The 19,006-nt window shown below is 45.1% G+C and overlaps 1 protein-coding gene across 1 annotated transcript; it reads left to right on the top strand.

Moving 5' to 3' along the window:
* The first annotated feature begins 1,549 nt into the window (after positions 1–1,549).
* FAAH2 (fatty acid amide hydrolase 2) lies at positions 1,550–18,161 on the top strand. Its single transcript, XM_081848068.1, has 11 exons — positions 1,550–1,856; positions 5,994–6,076; positions 7,215–7,351; positions 9,755–9,964; positions 10,423–10,542; positions 11,476–11,611; positions 12,169–12,286; positions 13,256–13,375; positions 14,470–14,581; positions 16,246–16,440; positions 17,059–18,161. Exons 1-11 carry the CDS (start codon positions 1,605–1,607, stop codon positions 17,232–17,234), a joined length of 1,659 nt encoding a protein of 552 aa, XP_081704194.1. The 5' UTR covers positions 1,550–1,604; the 3' UTR covers positions 17,235–18,161.
* Positions 18,162–19,006: the final 845 nt, after the last annotated feature.

Genomic DNA, 19,006 nt, shown 5'->3' with positions numbered 1-19,006 from the left:
TGAAACACTACTATTATTTGAAATTTGCACTTTGCCTAATTTTGTGATGCAGTTCTCCAGCAAAAACAAAATGCACAAAAATGCACATACTGTATTGGGCATATATATGTAATTATATAAAATGCTGATGAGTGGAGTGCTGGCAACGTCCGGACCCAAGATATTGGTCTTTGTCAGGCAGGCAGTCAAGTCATGTTTTCATAGCAGTGACCAGAGGAGAAATGACCACTGGGAGGAGCACAGAGAGAAGAAACTCCATGATGCATCTGTAGCAGTACAACTGGACACCATTATCTGCCCCAGCTGCAACAAAACATGCCTCTCCTGCATAAATCTATCCAGTCACAATGGGCTCTGCAACTGTCCAACAGCTTGACCTCACCCCTAAAGGGAGACTTCTCCATTGTCTTCCAAAAACAGACAGATGCCAACTCAATTCAATATAAAGTGCATTATATTCGGGAAATAGCTTGCAAAAATGTGTATATTATGAGAAATCTGCACTAAAATGCCAATGGATTTTCAGGAGTTTTTCTTTAAAAAAATTATAAACTGTAGCAGAAATTGTAGAGAACTGAACATAAGCCTGGGAAAAATGAATGGGGGGGGGGACTGGGTTGACATAATCTCCTGTGTGGTAAGTGAACATTACTCACTTTTATGTGTAGGGAAATAAAGATAATGTATACCAAATGACTTAACGGCAGATTAACACAACCAATGAAGAAGAAGAAGAAGAAGAGTTTGGATTTGATATCCCGCCTTTCACTCCCTTTAAGGAGTCTCAAAGCGGCTAACATTCTCCTTTCCCTTCCTCCCCCACAACAACCACTCTGTGAGGTGAGTGGGGCTGAGAGACTTCAGAGAAGTGTGACTGGCCCAAGGTCACCCAGCCGCTGCAGGTGGAGGAGCGGAGACGCGAACCCGGTTCACCAGATTACGAGTCCACCACTCTTAACCACTACACCACACTGGCTCTCTAACCTCCCCCCCAGCTTGCATGCCTGTCCTCCAACCCCAAATCCCCATATGCCAATGTACATAATAATAATTATAATCTTTTATTTGTATCCCGCCCTCCCTGGCCAAAACTAATGATGCAATTTTCTCTTGCAGACACACAGGTCCAAAGTCCTCCCTTCTGATTGCAGCTCAGTGGCAGAGCATCTGCCTTGCACACAGAAGGCACCAGGCAAATCCCCGCTGGCACCTTGAGGTAGGGCTGAGAGAGACCTATACGAAATCACACCACATAGGCCAGCTTTTATTGTTTAACAGCGGGGCTTGCAACGCTATATTGGCAATTGGCATTAGCGGCAGTGTTTGCTGTGAACACCCCTTGTTGTTCGTGTGGGTTTTTGGATTGCTTTTGGTTTGTCATTACATGCAGTGCGAGATCACTAACTCTCCCTCCGACTAAGGAAAAACTAACTAGCCTGTCGTTCCTTCGCTTGACGATTTAAATCTCGGGGACGGGGAGGGGCGAGCGGAGGGGGCGGAGCTTGGCGCCGGCGGGCCCCTCACCCTCCACCCCCCAATGGGCGTGGCCGCGCACCTTCCGCTCTGATCAGCAGCATTGGCCCGGAGCTGCGACCTCTTTTGCCATGGCGCTCTCTCGCGCAGAGCGCTGCGTCGTGCTCGTGCTGCGCTTCCTCTCGGGAGCCCTCCTCGCGCTGCTCAGCCTGGCGGCGCGAGCCTCAGCCCTCCGCTCCCCATTGAGGGCGCCGGCGGCGGTGGCTGCTGCTGCTGCTGCTGCTTCTCCTGGCCCCAGCAGAGCCCGCGCCGTCCCGCCGCCGGAACACCCATTGCTGTTGCTGTCCGCAGTGGAGCTGGCGCGGCGGATCCGCCGCAGGGAGGTAAGGGCCCGGACAGCCCGTCTCTGAGTTTTAGAGAGAGAGACAGAGACACAGAGAGAGAGAGAGAGATGTGGGAGGGGATCGCCCCGCAAGGGCTGCTGGGCATTGTAGTTTTGCTAGGAGGGGGTCTACTCCAAGGCAAAGCTTGGGGATTCCTAGCCCTTCGCGAATGCCCCATGTTCCTAGACCACCTAGGCTTCCATATATCCTAGCCTGACTGAGGATCTGCTTATGAAGTTGTGCCACAAAATCCAGTGTGGAGTATTTAGTGGAAGTCCTCTGTTCCAAGGTAGCAGGGGCATGTCGCCTCCCACAGCCTTGGTGTTCTCTTTTTAATTTCTTTGCAGCTTGTTTGCGGAGTATGGAATCTAGATCTGGCGAGGGAGATTCTTGGCCTAGGCACAAGGGGTGAACCTTTCAGAATAAATCAACATAAGCCCTTAACACGAATCCCAGGATCTTTGTATGTAGAATCTTAAGTCCACGTAGTTCTATTAGATACTCCACCCGCTTGCAAAGAAAAAACAAATTTCTCGTGAGAATGTGGGCGATGTTCCCTTTAGTTAAAGGAAAGAGGCAGTACTCTTTAGTTGTACTTTTACTATTAAAAGTACCACTTTTACAACCAGAATGGTGAAGGCAGATAATATTGGGCACATCAAAAGGTGGAGGGAGCAGAAAAATACCCATCTGCTGCATTAGCACAGCGAACAGACCAGGATTGCACCTGTTGCCATTATGTGACAGTAGCAGGATCGGCAGAGGATCCATGGGATTCTGCGGTGGCTCAGCCCCACCCCTGAAGCACCCAGTTTCAGAGATTTCTGCTGGTGGGGACACCACTAGTGGTTGGTTCTGCTCACTGTTTGGATGGGTGCATTGGGGTGCTCTTTGCTGGCAGAGCTTCCACACTTATGGTTGGAGCTTCCATGGTTGCAGAAGCCTTTAAAACGCCATTCAGTGGCCCCATTCAATCTCCCTTCAGCACAGTGATTCAGGGATTTGGATTTCTCAGTTAGTCATCCATGGTAGTGGTCTACTGACTCCAGACATGTAGCTTTCATGTGGGAAAGACCAAGAGCTGGGGGTGGGAGGGTGGGAGAGAGAAATCCAGCTCCTAAAAATGCAATATCTGAAACTTTTCTAATTCTTCAGACGGTTTGGTAAGCCACTATCTCTGCAGCATTAAAGTTCATCTGCTGAACATTATACTCATTTGATAAGGGTCTCGTCTGCCTTCAGTTTACCCACTAAATAAATGTTTTAAAGAAATTTCACCAAATGCAAAGCCTGCCATGCTCTTGCTGTTTACCTTCTGCCCACTTTTCTGTGGAAGATACAAATAAATTTGCAATGAGCCCTGCTGGTGTTCATGATGAAATAAATTTGGATTGGTTCCACTTGAATACTTTTCACTGGGGTTGTCGATGTACCTGCACTTCATAGAATTATCGCAGCAATTCTGAAATAGCCGAAAGCATCTGGAGAAGAGTAAGAGAACATCCTGTTCTTAGGTTTAATTTTTGTTTTGCAGATTAATGCAAATAATTATTAGGGATAGAGAGTTACTAGTCCACAATGATGCTGGCTTCCTTGCTTTATCCACCTGTATTACCGATTTTTAGGTTGGGTGGGGGAATGACAAACCAGCCTGGTCACCAGGAGGCAATTTTTACTCTCAGCAAGTTACTATTTGAAAATCTAGATTTAAGAAGGTAATCAACTGTACCACCGTTGGTTCTGATGTCCCCTCCCCTCCAATTCTAAATACACTTGTTGCGTGAGTGAATTCAAATTTGTTCCATCAACACTTGCTTTTAAACTAAGGTTACCAGATGTCCCTGTTTCCCGGGGACAGTCCCTGGATTTACAAATTAGTCCCCATACAAAATCCATTGAAGTTGAAAAGTGTCCCCAGATTCATTGAAAAAAATCTGGTAACCTTATTCTAAACAAGCATTGCACTGTTCTTCAGTTGCTTTGCATCAGGGCAAGAGATTGGTATTGAGACTCTTATCTCCTGCCCCTCCCTTCCTTAAAGGAATGTGGTTTTTTCCAGTGACTTGCTTGGTGTGTATTGTAAAGAGGTTTGGAATCTTAGGAGAAATCTTGTGTACATTCTCATTTAGAAGATTTTCAAATAAGCCTCCAAGCTCTGTTCAGATTATAACTTAGCCAAAACCTATATGGGGTTACCATGGCATAGACTTTTGACACAGGCAAATAACATACAGTAATTGTCTTTCATGGTTATATAGGAAAATGGGCTCATCTGAGTCCTTACATTCTGTTGTGCATCTTTCATAGGGGCGGGGAACTTTGTGTCATCATCACATGTTGCTGAACTGCAGCTCCCATCGTTCCCAGCCATTAGCCATGCTTTCTAGGGCTTATGGGAATTGTAGTCTGGCAACATCTGGAGGTTTCCCATATTCTCCCCCATATCTCCAATTTTTAACCTCTTTCCCCAATTTAATATACCATATTTTTCCTTCTATAAGATGCCCCAATGTATAAGATACCCCCTGTTTTGGGGGACTCAGATTTAAGAAAATGGGAAGAGATGGCCCCGTGTAAAAGAAGCCCCCTAATTTTTGACATTATTTTTAAGGGGAAAAACCTAGTCTTATGCACGGAAAAATACAGTAATTATTTTCAAATAGGTTAAGATTTCTTAAAGGTAAGGTAAAGGGACCCCTGACCATTAGGTCCAGTCGTGACCAATTCTGGGGTTGCAGCACTCATCTCGCTTTATTGGCCAAGGGAGCCGGTGTACAGCTTCCAGGTCATGTGGCCAGCATGACTAAGCTGCTTCTGGCGAACCAGAGCAGCACACGGAAACGCCGCTTACCTTCCCGCCGGAGCGGTACCTATTTATCTACTTGCACTTTGACGTGCTTTTGAACTGCTAGGTTGGCAGGAGCAGGGACCGAGCAACGGGAGCTCACCCCGTCGCGGGGATTCGAACCGCCAACCTTCAGCAAGTCCTAGGCTCTGTGGTTTAACCCACAGCACCACCCGCGTCCCAGTAAGATTTCTTACTGTAAGCCAAATTCCCAAATACAACTTTTTGCCTATTTTTAAACTAGACATCCTTTCTAAAAAATTTTTTTGACTGCTCATCCATGTTTTTGACCAATATTGTTGTTTTATCTGAGCTTATTTTGAAACCCGCCACTTCTCCAAACCTTTTAATTTCTTCTAATGTTTTGGGAACGCTCTCCAAAGGTTGTTCTAGTGTCAACACCACTGACACCCTTAATTTATAGACTCTATGTCCCACCTCAATACCTTTAATATTCAATGAACATTTAAAGCACGTTGCCTCCCTCAAATAATACCTGTGGGAAACTATATTTTGTTAAGGGTGCTGGGAGTTGTAGCTCAGTGCGGGTAAAATGCAGTTCTGAGTATTCTTTGAGGGAAAACATGCATGTTAAATGTAGGCACATTCCCAGATGGCAAGGGAAATAATTCGTAATAGTGAGCATGAGCTAAATTCTGCCTCTTTCTGAAATCCATTGTTATCAGCGGCTTCCCTCGCATTGCTGCTCACACCCAATGGTTAATGATAAACTTATTTATCACTTATTTTATTGCATGTATATTACACCACTTTCCCAAGGAACTCAGACATACTGTGCATGGGCTTTTCCAATTTTCCCCTACTCAACAAATATTGTGAGGTGAGTGAGGCTAAAATACTGACTGAAGGCTTCCTTACATGGCCGTGTGGAGAGCCTCCTTTCTCAGAGATAGTGTACCACTGACAAGTACTTTTCTGGCAAGTAATATCAGGGAGTGTGCGATGGACGTTTTGCCTTGCTTGTGAGCTTCACAGAAACATTTGTAAACCATTTTGTGATGCTGGGTTATTTGGACCTTTGGTCTGATCCATTGAAGTTCATAGCTGCCCAGAGTGACTTGAGCAGCATATAAAGAATGAATCATCATCATTACTAAATTCTTATAGAATATTCGAACCTTGATTTCCTTGCTCCAAGCCCAGCATTCTATCCATGGCATGGTGCTAATTGCTAATGAAACAAAACACAATGTTCAGCACATATGATCATTAGATGCTCTGAAAGTTAGCCAGATTGCAGCAATCTTTTGAGCACTTTTTATTCCTTGCAGGTGAAATGTATTGATGTTATTGAAACATACATTGGGAGGATCAAAGAAGCCAACCCGTTGATCAATGCGGTTGTAAAAGACAGGTGAGTGATGGAATTTATACTTTCTGTTTCAACATATTTCTACTTCTGACAGGAAAAAGGGCAGGCAGATGCGGTGCTCCGCTAGAGATTCTCTGTTGCCTCACACATTGACCTACTTTGAGTCAATACAGTTCCTGAAGAATTCTTCCAAGTGCTCGCATAGTTATGATTTGCAACACAATCATAGCAAAAGTAACTAGTTTGTAGCTTCTCCGAATCCAAACAAAGGGAGCTCTGCTCATTCTCGGAAGTACTTGTCCTTTCTGAACCTTTCGCTGTCCTTGGCCATCCTGTATTCAGACTAAGAACATGAGAGCTGGCCTACTGGATGAGTGGGGCAGGCAGGTGGGATAAAGTGTCATATCACCTAGTACTCTGTCTCCCAACAGCTGCTGATCAGATGCTCCTGGAAGATGCACAAGCAGGGGCATGGTGGAGAAAGGTGATGTAATAGGTGGCCCATCTCATGGGGTGGGACAAAGCAGCACCCGGCAATAACGAGCCTCCCACTCACCAACCTTCCTGCAGGGATCTGCATTGCCAATGCATTCTCTGGAATCTTTGGACCCCATCCCCATCATGCCTATCAGCTAATGTCATCCTTTGCTGGTGGGCATGTGGCTGTATTTTGGAGAGATGGTCTAATGGGTCAGACCCCCTGTAGACCACGACTGGCTGCAAGGTGGAGATTCTCTGTCCCTGTTGTATACCATCATGTTCTTCTTTTAAGGATTTTTCAAAAGCTGTTTGACCATTTGTCCTCTCTCCCAGGTAGGAAATAGCAAGGGGCTGCATACCTGAGGGGAAACCTGGAGACAAAACCCTGTTTTGTTTATCCTAGGTCAAGAACCTCTTTGCCATTGAGCAAATATTTCTAGAGAAGTTCCAAAGCTGTGGTGATCACAAAGCAAAAAAAACAAAAACAAAAAACAGCAACATTTAGACTTGTTTCCTCTAGGCTCCCTCTGAAGTCTTTCTCCAGCTTCACCTCTGGCTGTGGCTCCAGAGATGGAACTTGGGAGGAGCAATAGGTGTGGGACAAAATGAGCATCGTAGGAAGACCAGTTAGGTTCCAGGCTCTAGAGATTGACGGGTTTTCTCTTATTTCCTCTGGCTCTTACCCAACCATCCCTCTCAGGTTTGAGGCTGCCCTTGAGGAAGCTCATCAGGTCGACCAGCTGCTCTCTGAGGGGCAAGATGATGAAGAGTCACTGAAGGAAAAGTTCCCCTTCTTGGGGGTCCCTATCACCATCAAAGAAGCCTTTGCGCTATACGGTGTGTTCTCTTGCATAACCTCCACCCACCTCTTGACCGCAGTCTGTAGTCTTCCCTCATTTAATTTATTTATCTATTTCATAGATTTGTTTCAGTATGAATATTTTACAGTAATGGGTAACAGAGCAACCCTTAAGACGTTTTGTTTGTTGCTTTCTTAAATCGGCATTCCTTCATTCTTTTAAAACTCTGTCAATGAGATCTTATAAAATAGTGACAGCCAAATGTATCTAAACAATGGTGCTTGAATCAGTTGAATCCTTTTTTTAAAAAATAATTTTTATTAAGTTTTCCATTTTAACAATCCAATCAGATCACATTAAATATTCCAAATTATACAAATACATATCATATAGTCCAAATATTTTGCCAAATTATAAATTTTTGTTGGGGCTTCCCAGGCTTCAAGTTCAGTGGGGTCCAATCATCTTATGTTTCTACTGCCTTGAGTTTCCAATAGTTCCTTCTTTAAATCTTCCTGTTGTTATCCTTCCTTCTTTCATGGCCTCTGAGTTATTTCCACAGGCAAGGTGAAGTGAGCAATAATATGCTTCTGTGTGAAATTTGTATGACTCTCCTTTTTTTTTTTTGTAGCTGGTAAGTCTATTATTTGCAGTATATCCTCACACGTTGCTGTTTATGCCGAATCAATCCAAAAGTTCTTCTCTGGTGGCAGACGCCATCTTCTCTCAGTTCCGATGAAATAAATCTAGGCGTTCGCTCATTAATTTTCTCATACAGGTTGCATCAAACATTAGTCTTTCCAGGGGAGATTTGCCAAATCAGACTTGAAGTACAGATATAATAACAAATTAAGAGCTTGCCTCCCCCATGACTATTTATCTCTGCAACTCGGTCTATCCCATAATGGCGGATCCCAATTAAATAGTACGTCACATCACTCTTCCGGAGAGTCTTTTATCTTCTTCCAAGTATTTCAAAAAACAAAGGCTTTAGTTAGTATTTGAATCAGTTGAATCCTAAGGGCATTCTTCTAAGAGTGGGCGACTCATTTAGGACTTTGAAGACAAAGGTTCAAATCCACCACTCAGACATGATGCTCAACCTAACCCTACATCACAGGGTAATTGTGAGGATTAATTAGGAGGTAAAGGTAAAGGTACCCCTGCCCGTACGGGCCAGTCTTGACAGACTCTAGGGTTGTGCGCTCATCTCACTCTAGTGTCTGTCTGCAGACACTTCCAGGTCACGTGGCCAGTGTGACAAAGCTGCTCTGGCAAGCCAGCACCAGCGCAGCACACGGAAACGCCGTTTACCTTTCCGCTATAAAGCGGTACCTATTTATCTACTTGCACTTAAGGGTGCTTTCGAACTGCTAGGTGGGCAGGAGCTGGGACCGAACGACGGGAGCTCGCCCCGCCGCGGGGATTCGAACCGCCGACCATGCGATCGGCAAGTCCTAGGCACTGAGGTTTTACCCACAGCGCCACCCGCGTCCCTTTAATTAGGAGGTAGACATGTGCTATCTTGAACTTCTTGGAAGAAGAAGAAGGTTTCCAATTGTTGTGTTTTGGGAAAGCTATGTTATCTTACAATAGGGTGTGCTGTATAAAGTGCAGCCCACGTCCTTTTCTCAGTGAGTGACATCTTTGCTAACCTTCTAGGGATTTTCCTTCATGTAGTTCTGCAGACTAAGCTAAAATCCAGCTGCTCTGAGGGCGCCAGGTTTTAGTCTGAAACCAGCAATTCTCTGGTGTTGCTGCATCTTAGAGGGTGTGGTCCCAAACTTGTTAAACAAGATACTCCCTCTCCAGTAAAGCCAACCAATTTTTGCACTCTTAATGAGGTACCTCTGGAGTATCTAGGGATGAGATTGACTATTTGTGGTTTGCTCCCAACAAACCTATTCCTCCTTGGCTAAGCCATACCTCTCTTCACACATACAAAACAAGTAAGATACTTCTTGGTTTGAAGACTGTGTACTTGCTTGTATACTTGAGGACAGAGAGCATGCTAAAAGATCAAGGAACTGGCTGGAAACGAGGAGGTGGGTTATAAAGCACAGAGTGAGCAAAAACCATTACTGTATTAGGTTTTGTTTTCATTTTAGTTCATTACTTACCTTTCTCTCTTCCACTGCTAAAAGGAGCATTTGCTTTCCCCAGCTGGAAAGATGATAAAGATGAGCTTTATCTCATCTACTACAGGCTGCAAATGGTTTACAGAAAATGAAAAACACCTACCAAATAGAACCAGAGATACCTGCTTGATTAAACATTGCTGAAATAGTGTGGTGTATCTACCATATTGCATCATTTTCCAGACATTTGTGGGGCAGTTACTCCCTTGGCTCTTGGCCTTATAGCTGCCCTTTAGCACTGCTCTAGGCTATTGTGGAACCTCTGACTCTTTTTTTCCTTTTTGTTTCCCTCGTTGTGGTAGGGTTGCCCAATGCCTCTGGACTGGTTAGCCGCCGTAACATTATCTCCACATCCGATGCTTCGGTAGTGTCACGGGTAAAGCAGGCTGGCGCCATCCCACTGGGTGTGACCAACTGCAGCGAGCTGTGCATGTGGTTTGAGTCGAGCAACCGGGTCTATGGTCGGACCAACAACCCATATGACCTAGAGCGCATCGTAGGAGGCAGCTCAGGTGAGTGGGCTACCTCGTTTGTGAGAACATGCTGCACTGAACAGATAAATTAGTCCTGGCTGATCAAATCTCCTGCTAGTGATTAACTGTTCATGTGATGGTGGTTTAAACAAGTGACCAGAACTCAACAAGAATGGAGGGCAGTTGGGAATACGTTGCTTATTTTTGACTTTGATACAGCATAGAAGTAGGGTTGTATATGGATTGGGGACCAGAAAGCCACCTATAATAGTTTGCAAGTTAGGTATGCCAGTGATGCTTCTATTTTGTTGGATCTGCAAGTATTTGAGATTAGTACTGGTTAGCAAGACAATCCCTGGGGGGAAAAATCTGATTAGCCCACTCTGTTTCTCCATGTGTATTTCGGTCTCCCAGAGCAGATTCTGTGAGTGGCAAGTGCGGGGTTACTCAGATATGCCTGTGGTCCACTGCCAGTCTGTCCTTTGTTTGCCTTCCAGGAGGAGAAGGCTGCATTCTGGCAGCTGCTGGTTCTGTGATCGGTGTGGGCTCGGATATTGGGGGCAGCATCCGTATGCCGGCTTTCTTCAATGGCGTCTTTGGACACAAGCCCACCACTGGTACAAAATGCCCATTTCTCATTGCTTCTTTTTCCACCAAGTTAACTAAAAGAAAGGACAGAAAGAACAGTTGTAGGTTGTCTTGATGCTCTTACCTCTCAAGAATTAGGGTTTATTTCCTTTGGAAGGTCAACTGGACCTTAAGGTAAAAGCCTTTGGGAATTTGGGCATCTAGTTCAGAAGGAGAGTCAGCTACCGTTCCTGAAGGCCTGGCTGTTTTGGCTACACAAATTGGCATCTCAGTACAGTGGAACCTCGTGTTATGGACGGGATCCGTTTCGGAGGCCCATCCGTAACACGGAACTGATGCATGCCAAAGTGCCACATCTGTGCACGCACATGGCACGATTTAGCACGTCTGCGTCTGTGCGAGTGGTAAAACCCGGAAGTAAGTAATCCATTCGAGTACTTCCGGGTTGCCACAGGACGCAACACGAAAACACGTAACCTGAAGCGGACACAGCATGAGGTATGACTGTAGTGGAGGCAGCAAGTCCAAATCTGGCAACGGTATCCTGTTGAAAACTTTTTTAAAGTGTTGCATGGCTATTAAAAGACAGGAAGGCCCCTGCCTGCCAGTTCACAGACTAATACAAAAGCAATGGGAGGAGGGAAGAGAGCAAGATTTGCAGCACCTGCTCCTTCTTTGGCCAGAGGATGGGGCCAGGATACTTTATCCCTGTTGCCATAATGTTCATTGTGTGGAACAGAAGGTGGACCCGAGTGTGCCTTCTTCAGTTCTGCAGTCTCAAGGTAACTGGCAGTAGCAGTATCCTTTCTGTCAGAAAACTGATTAGGGTTCTGGTTTGGACCTAAACTAGCCTTGAATACAGTGCTCTGTGTATGGGAGAGGTGGCATATGAACCCAACCCTGTCACTAAACTAAAACGATGTGGTTTGTCATGCAAAGCTAAACTCGGTGTGTTTGTCTAGGTGTGGTTCCCAATGACGGCCAATTCCCTAATGCTGTGGGCATTCGGACAAAGTTCCTGTGCACTGGCCCAATGTGCCGTTTTGCAGAGGACCTGGAACCCCTGTTGAGGGTCATGGCTGGGTCAGGCGTTACAAAGTAAGTGGTTCTTATTACTTTTGCAGTGCATAAAGTGAATCCTAGTCTGCTAAGAAGTGCAAATGTGTTTGGAACCTGTCATTATTGTCACTGGCTGTCTTTGCCCCCGACGGTAGAGATCTGCACAGTGAGGGACAGGGCTAACTGAGGCAGAGGTCGGAATACCCCCCCTTCACAACACCATGTAGGAAAGCCGATTTAACTGGCCGTTGAATCTTATTTCCACACTGGCTGTGGGACAGCATCCCTCATTGTGCCTCTGGGTACCAGGCTTGCTTCAGGGGTGCAGCATTGGCTGCATAGCTCACTTGACTCTGTTATCCATTACTTTGCTCTACTCTGTACCCTCTATCATCCTCTGCCTTGGTCTGCCTAATGGAGGACAGTATCCCCACTGGTCTGGCACCTTCGGTTGCTGTGGCATTTTTTTACCAAGAGTTGATTATAAGAACTTGGTGTGCATCAAGGAGCTAGTCCACCCTGCCGACTTGAACTGAGGATGGGACGAAAGCGCTCCTCGCTTCTGACTTGTGGCCATCTTATTCCTTCCTATTCAGGTTGAAGCTGGATGAAAAAGTATCTCTAAAGAATGTGAAATTCTACTCCATGGAGCACGACGGAGGTTCTGTCTTTGTTTCCCCAGTGGACAAAGAGCTTCTTCAGGCTCATCGGAACGTAAGAGGAAACGGCATCTGGTAGCTTAAAAACTTGAGGGCCATCACAGTTATCAGGGAGTTTAGGTAGGCGTTTGGTAAATGGCAGCTGAGTCAGCCTGTTCAAATTTGCCTGTGCATGCCTTCGTGTGCCCCAGCATACCTGGGCACTGTTTTTTTCAGATTCATGCACAGGTCCATAGCTCAGTGGTAGAGTATATCCTTTGCATGCAGAAGTCCCCTGCCCCATTCGGTTCCCAGCATCTCCAGATAGGAAACGATCCCTTCCTTAAACCTTGGCTGTATATCTACTGGCTGTGTTATATTTATTATTAATAATAATTAAATGCATTTTTATAGGGAAAAGGTCTCAGTTCAACTTGCAGCAAGATTATGAATACAAAGATAGCATAAAATAGCCCCAAAGCAGTGCAATTATCTTGAAGTAGGATTGCCAAATCAAAATGGGAAATGTGAGGGCTACTGTGGAGCTTTGATAGCTAAGCTTAGGGTACATTTACATAATGTTTTGGTGAGCTGTGGAAGTCTTGAAGCTGGAGTGTAGGGAGCAACCCCTATGTTCACTAGCAGTTGCAGTGAAAGTACCAAAGATTAAGGAAAACCACCCTCTATCCTTCTCTCTGTGTGAGAGAGAGAGTTCACACATGCATACCATCTTCACCCTGTGATTACAAAAAATTATTGAAAAAAGTTGTTGCATAGCAAAGTCCACAGACACAGTCTTCCTATCATGTTGCCTGAAGCAGTGTGGAGCTCCTCAGAAGTTCAGACGTCCATCTGTGAATGTCCAGGTGTTACCAGCCTCCTAACTCTGATGTAGTGGTGATAATATTGTTTTGGTGTACTGTGTCTGTGTGGAATGAGAAGAATCCTATATTTTTCTTAAATGCTCTTCGGCCCCCAGGCTTTCAATTCCTCCTTTAATAACTGTTTACTCAATGGCTGTTATTTTCTCTCTTATGTTTTCAAGGTGGTAAAGCACCTGGAGGCTGACCTGGGTGTTCAAGTTCAGCCTGTGAATATTCACAAAATGAAGTATTCCTTCCAGATCTGGTCTGTCATGATGTCTTCCAAGGACAGTGATGGGCAGGTAGGTAAAATGCAAACCAGGGAGTTAGCCTACCTGCGACAGGGGAAGAACAGCAGCGATGGACAAATTGTCTTTCAGGGATGCTGATCTTCACATGGAGGTTTCTGTGCACTTACATTGTTCTCTAGAGCATGGTTCTAAAAAGTACTTAGTCCTTCCCATGGGCCCCAATCTGTACTATACGTTTAAAGCAGTACCATGCAACCTTACGCAATTATGGTTTCCCTCAAAGGATTCTGGGAACTGTAGTTTGTTAAGAGATTTGCTAGGAGATCCTTATTTCCCTCCCAGAGCTACAATTACCAGAATTCCCTGGAAAGAGGGATTGTTTGGTTTTGTTTTTTAAAAATAATTTTTATTTGATTTTACAAGTATAAAATTGTAACAGTACAATATACATAACAATATTTAGAGATTCTTTGAAATCTCTGGACTTCCCACCTTCCCCTCCATGGGTCCTATTATCAACTGCATATTATTTAATCATCCAAATTTTATATCTCTCAATTTTTGTCCATAATACTTTCTACATTACAAGTGTTATTGTAATCCTGCTGACATTTTCATCTGCTTACAGTGGTCCCTCAGGTAGATTGTAAATTTTTCCCATTCTTTATTAAAGTTTTGATCTTCTTGGTCCCTGAGCTTTCCGGTCAGTTTCACCATTTTGGCATAATCCAACAGCTTAGTTTGCCATTCTTCTCTGGTAGGGACTTTATCTTCTTTCAATCTAGAAGAGGGATTGAGTGTTAAACCAGTCTCGCAGTTGTAGCTCTGCGAGGAGAATAGGGATCTCCGAACAATGCTCAGCAACCTTAGCAAACTACACTTTGCAAGATTCTTTGGGAGATGCCGTACCATGACTATTCAAGGTGACGTCGTCTTTTAAACGTCTGGTACAGTTGGGACCCATGCCTGCTTCCATAGCTCTTGCTCCACTATGAAAGATTTATTTATTTGTCATTGTACCTTGTAAAATTGAGAGAGGAGGTTTGGCAAACCATGCTTAAAATATACTAGTTTAAAAAGCTAGAAGCAGAAAACGTTACGGAATTCTCTTTGTCCTTGCTTCTCCATTCATATTCATATTCCAGCAAACAGAAACCTTCACAGAGCTGCTTGGGGATCATGGAAAGCCAGTGTGGCCGTCATGGGAGCTGCTGAAGTGGATGATAGGGATGTCTTCACACACCATCCCAGCCATTGGTAATGTCCTGTTTTTAAACTTAAGAGTTTTATTCTAAAATAGCTGCACTTCTTTGATGTGCTAGTTCTATCCAGGTTGTTTGGCAATTTCCTGGTAACTAAATATAGAGTGCTGGCAAAGAAATGTATATAATAATGCTTGGGACCAGAAGCTAGCATCATATATTTGGAAGGAAGATGGTGGTGCTTACAATCTAGGACTGGGATAGCCAACATAGCGCCTTCCAGATGTTGGTGTACTACTAGTCCCATCACCCCTGACCATTGGCCATGCAGGTTGGGGGCTGATGTCTGCTGGACTCCAACAACATATGGAGGGTGCCACATTAACTAAGGAGTCTGGCGATCCTCAACTCATCCAGTAGCATGGAAGTTTGGGAGTGAAAGGCAGCAACTAAAAGAGTTGTTTTCAAACGCTTGTGTACCTGCTCTTGGCTGTGGCCCGTGCTAAGGGATGATGGGAGTTGTAGTCCGGCAATATCTGGAGGGCATCACATCGGCTACCCCTGTTCTAGTATATAATAATAATAATAATAATAATAATAATAATAATAATAATAATAATATCTTTATTGTCATTGCCCCCTCTTGGGAACAACGAAAATTACTTGGCTGCTCCATCCACCCAGGTAGGGCACTCCACACAAAATCAGAACAACTATAAAAACACTAATTAAAACAATACAGTATAATACAGCAAGGAAGATTAGATGACTTTCATAGTCCAGGTTTCCCATTCAGGGCCGAGATCACTCTGGAGAAGAAGCTGTTCTTGAGACGGCTCGTTCTTGTCTTCATCGTCCTGTATCTCCGTCCCGACAGCAGGAGCTCGAAGAGACAGTGACCAGGATGTGATGGATCTTTTACTATGTCCAGTGCCTTCCTATGGCACCTTGTGGCATAAATCTGCTCTAAGGTGGAGAGTGGGCAGCCAACAATGCTCTCTGCTGCCTTCACAACTCTGCACAACCCCATCCTGTCCTGGGTAGTACAGCTTCCGTACCACACACATAAGCCATAAGTGAGCACGCTCTCAATGGCACAGTGATAGAAGGCAAGCAGCAGTTTCTGCGGAAGATGGTTTTTCCTTAGGATTCTCAAAAAGTACAGTCTCTGCTGCACCTTCTTCACAAGCCCCCTTGTGTTGACACTCCAGGACAGATCCTCTTGTAATTCAATACCCAAAAATCTGAACGTTGTTACCCTCTCCACACAGACCCCATCAATCAAAAGTGGCTGGACATTGCTCTTCTGTCTCCTGAAGTCCACCACAAGCTCCTTTGTCTTCCTTGTATTTATGAGCAAGTTGTTAGCTCTGCACCACTCTGTCAGCCGCTCCACCTCATCTCTATAGTCCGTTTCACCCTCCCTTTCAGAGATGAGCCCAATCATGGTTGTGTCATCTGCAAATTTGACAACCCTATTACTAGGGTGAGCAGCGACACAATCGTACGTGTAGAGAATATAAAGGAGCGGACTAAGTACACATCCCTGTGGTGTTCCTGTGTTAGTCTTAAGCGTATTAGAGGTATAAGGGCCCAACTGAACCCTCTGGGGGCGGTCTGACAGAAAGTCCAATATCCATATATCATGTTATATATGATGCAGCCTTTTGCAATGACTGCTGTTTGTCTTTGACCTACCTGCATCTCTGTGCTCTTTAGCACTAGGATTAACCGAGAAGGTGGTGAAATACAGTCCCAAAGTGAACGCTAAGCTAGCAAGCATGGCACAGAGTCTGCAGACCGAGATGGTGAATCTACTGGGAAATGATGGTGTCCTCTTATATCCTTCACACCCTGTAGTTGCTCCCAAGCACCACACTCCTCTGGGGATGCCTTTCAATTTTGCCTACACGGGTAAGGAGTTCCTATTTTGCATATGCAGGTATTACTCATGTACACTCTTTCAGTGTACATGATGCTTTGCAGAGTACAAGATGTTACACAGCTCAGTGCCTTAAGGAGCTTATAATGTAAAAATTCAAGACAGGAAAAGCAGAGGAAGCAGGAGACCAGGAGAGAAAGGGAAGCAGCATGCAGTAATTGTATTTCACCATTTGGGTGAATCTGGTTTTCTTTGTATGTGTACATGCTCATGTGCACCCACCAAACAGGATATAGCATATGATGCAGCCATATGTGTGCAGTACATGGGTATGTACTATACAATTCCACAGTCCTGCTAGCTCTAAACAAGGTGATACAACTTTTCCATGGGGTTATGTTGACTTCCTGATTCTGGGAAGTCTCTGGGTATGGAGCAAACTGTGCTTTGTTTATTAGGGGCCTCTGTGACATATTGTGTTTCATTAGCCAGTGCAGAACCCCTTGCACTTAAAACCAGTATGATAAATTCCAAATTCTCAGAGAATGTTTCTAGATAGCAGCGAAACAAAATGTCTTGGGTTCTAGTTCGTTTGTTGCAAAGAAGTGCTTTGAGTCCCTAATTCCTTTCACTCTCTCTTCCCCTTTTAGCCATCTTCAACATACTGGGCTTACCAGTGACCCAGTGCCCGCTGGGCTTGAGCAAGGAAGGCCTCCCCTTGGGCATCCAGGTGGTGGCAGGACCCTACAATGACCACTTGACTCTGGCCATGGCACAATACTTGGAGAAGGCATTTGGAGGATGGGTTCTCCCTGGTACATTCTAGCGTGTGTTGCCCGAGTCCTGGTGACAGCAGAAACACGAAGAGTGCCCCACCTGTAGCAGCAGGCAGCTGCATCTGATATTGGAGGAGCTCTGATGCCTGTCCCCCCTGCACGCGCTTGCAACCCAGGGGGACTTAATTCCCTCCCACAGGGCCAAAGCTGATAGAGAGTCCACCTGCACCTTTAGCTTTCTTCCTTTCTTATTACAAAATTACTTGAGAGGTTTAGGCAATAGGATGCTCTCTCCTTTCTCAGGGAAATTGGGGGTTTTGGGGAGGGGGGTGAGGGTTCTGACAGGACAATCATATTGTGAGATGTGGGAGAGGGTTTTCTGTCCCTGACTGTGGTGTTGGTAGTATAGGGCTCCTGCTCCCCTATGTAACATGGTTTTTCTTTGCTGCTTTCAAGGCCAGGCCAAGGGCATCTGTAATTTTTATCTGTGCTGGAGACTAGTTCCCCTACTTGAAAATGTATTTGGGAAATTGGGGCCCCCCAGCTTCCCACAATTTGCACAGAACACTGAGAACAGTGCTGGAGAAGATGTTGTTGAGTCCTCACTAAGTTGGACTTGGGAGTTCCCAGCCATGGCTCATGGTGGAAGAAGACGAGGGCAGCTTTATAATCTCTTGGAAGGCACACCTTAGTAAATCTAGGACTGTTCAAATGAACATGATGGAACATGTGACGTATCAAGTGTTTTCCCACACGCATTCCTCTTCTGAGCCTCTGGGGCCATGTCTTGTGGATGTGAGGTTCCAAATCCTGCTTTGTATGTCTATTTTTCATGATGTTGATAAATCCGTACGTTACTCTATGCACCTTTTGACTGGGTACACTGAAAAACAGTGCTGTTGGCCTGTTACCATGGACCAAACAAAATGAAATGTATGTCATTTGCACCGAAGAGAATATAATGATATAGTACTTTAGGTCTGTGGTTCTGTTTCTTCTCTTGAACTCTCCTTTTCTTCGAACTGAATCTAACACTGTTAGCCAGTGTCAATAAGGAGCCAAAATGTGTTTGGATCGCAGTGCTGATGGTATATGACATAATTAAGTATAGTTGTACCTTGGTTTTCGAACAGCTTACTTCTCGAAAGTTTTGGTTCCCGAACACCACGAACATGAAAGTGACTGTTCCGGTTTGCGAACTATTTTTGGAAGCTGAATGTCCAGTGAGGCTTCCTGCAGCGAATCAGAAGCCGCGCTTTGGTTTCTGAATGTTTTGGAAGTCGAACGTCCAAAGGTACAACTGTAGTTAGGTTGTGCTTTTCATCTGTAACTTCATGTGCATGAGGTACCGCCAGGGCTGTGCACCAGAACTGAATGAGGCCAGCTTGTGTGGACCCAGGCTTGGGCTGAGAGAGCTCTGGATTGCCCTGGGTCAGGTTGCTCCACCTTGAGCCAGCCAGGATTTGTCAAAAGGCAGCCTAGTTGGAGGTAGGTAGGAAGGAAGGAAGGAGAGGCAGCCAGGATCTGCTTCACTAGCACATTCCCTACAGGAAAGCAGCTTCCAGCTGGCAAGTAGAAGTTTTAGTCCTTCTCTCTGCAGTGTGGTCAGGAGCAGTGGGGAAGGAGATCCCGTGTCTCCTTGCTCCATCCCACCTTCTGCCCAAATGTTTAATTAGGGATGGATCCTAATTAGGATGGATCCAGATTGGGCACATAGCCTCAGTATGCAGTATAATACTTTAGCCAGTCACTTTATTTGTGTATCTGTATACTGTATTCTTGGGACGCGGGTGGCGCTGTGGGTTAAACCACAGAGCCTAGG

Source organism: Podarcis erhardii (genome assembly GCF_964252035.2).
Source record: "Podarcis erhardii genome assembly, chromosome: Z".
In the NCBI taxonomy this organism is placed as follows: domain Eukaryota; kingdom Metazoa; phylum Chordata; class Lepidosauria; order Squamata; family Lacertidae; genus Podarcis; species Podarcis erhardii.
The sequence above is the reverse complement of the archived record's forward strand: the minus strand, read 5'-3'. Positions and strand labels throughout refer to the sequence as shown.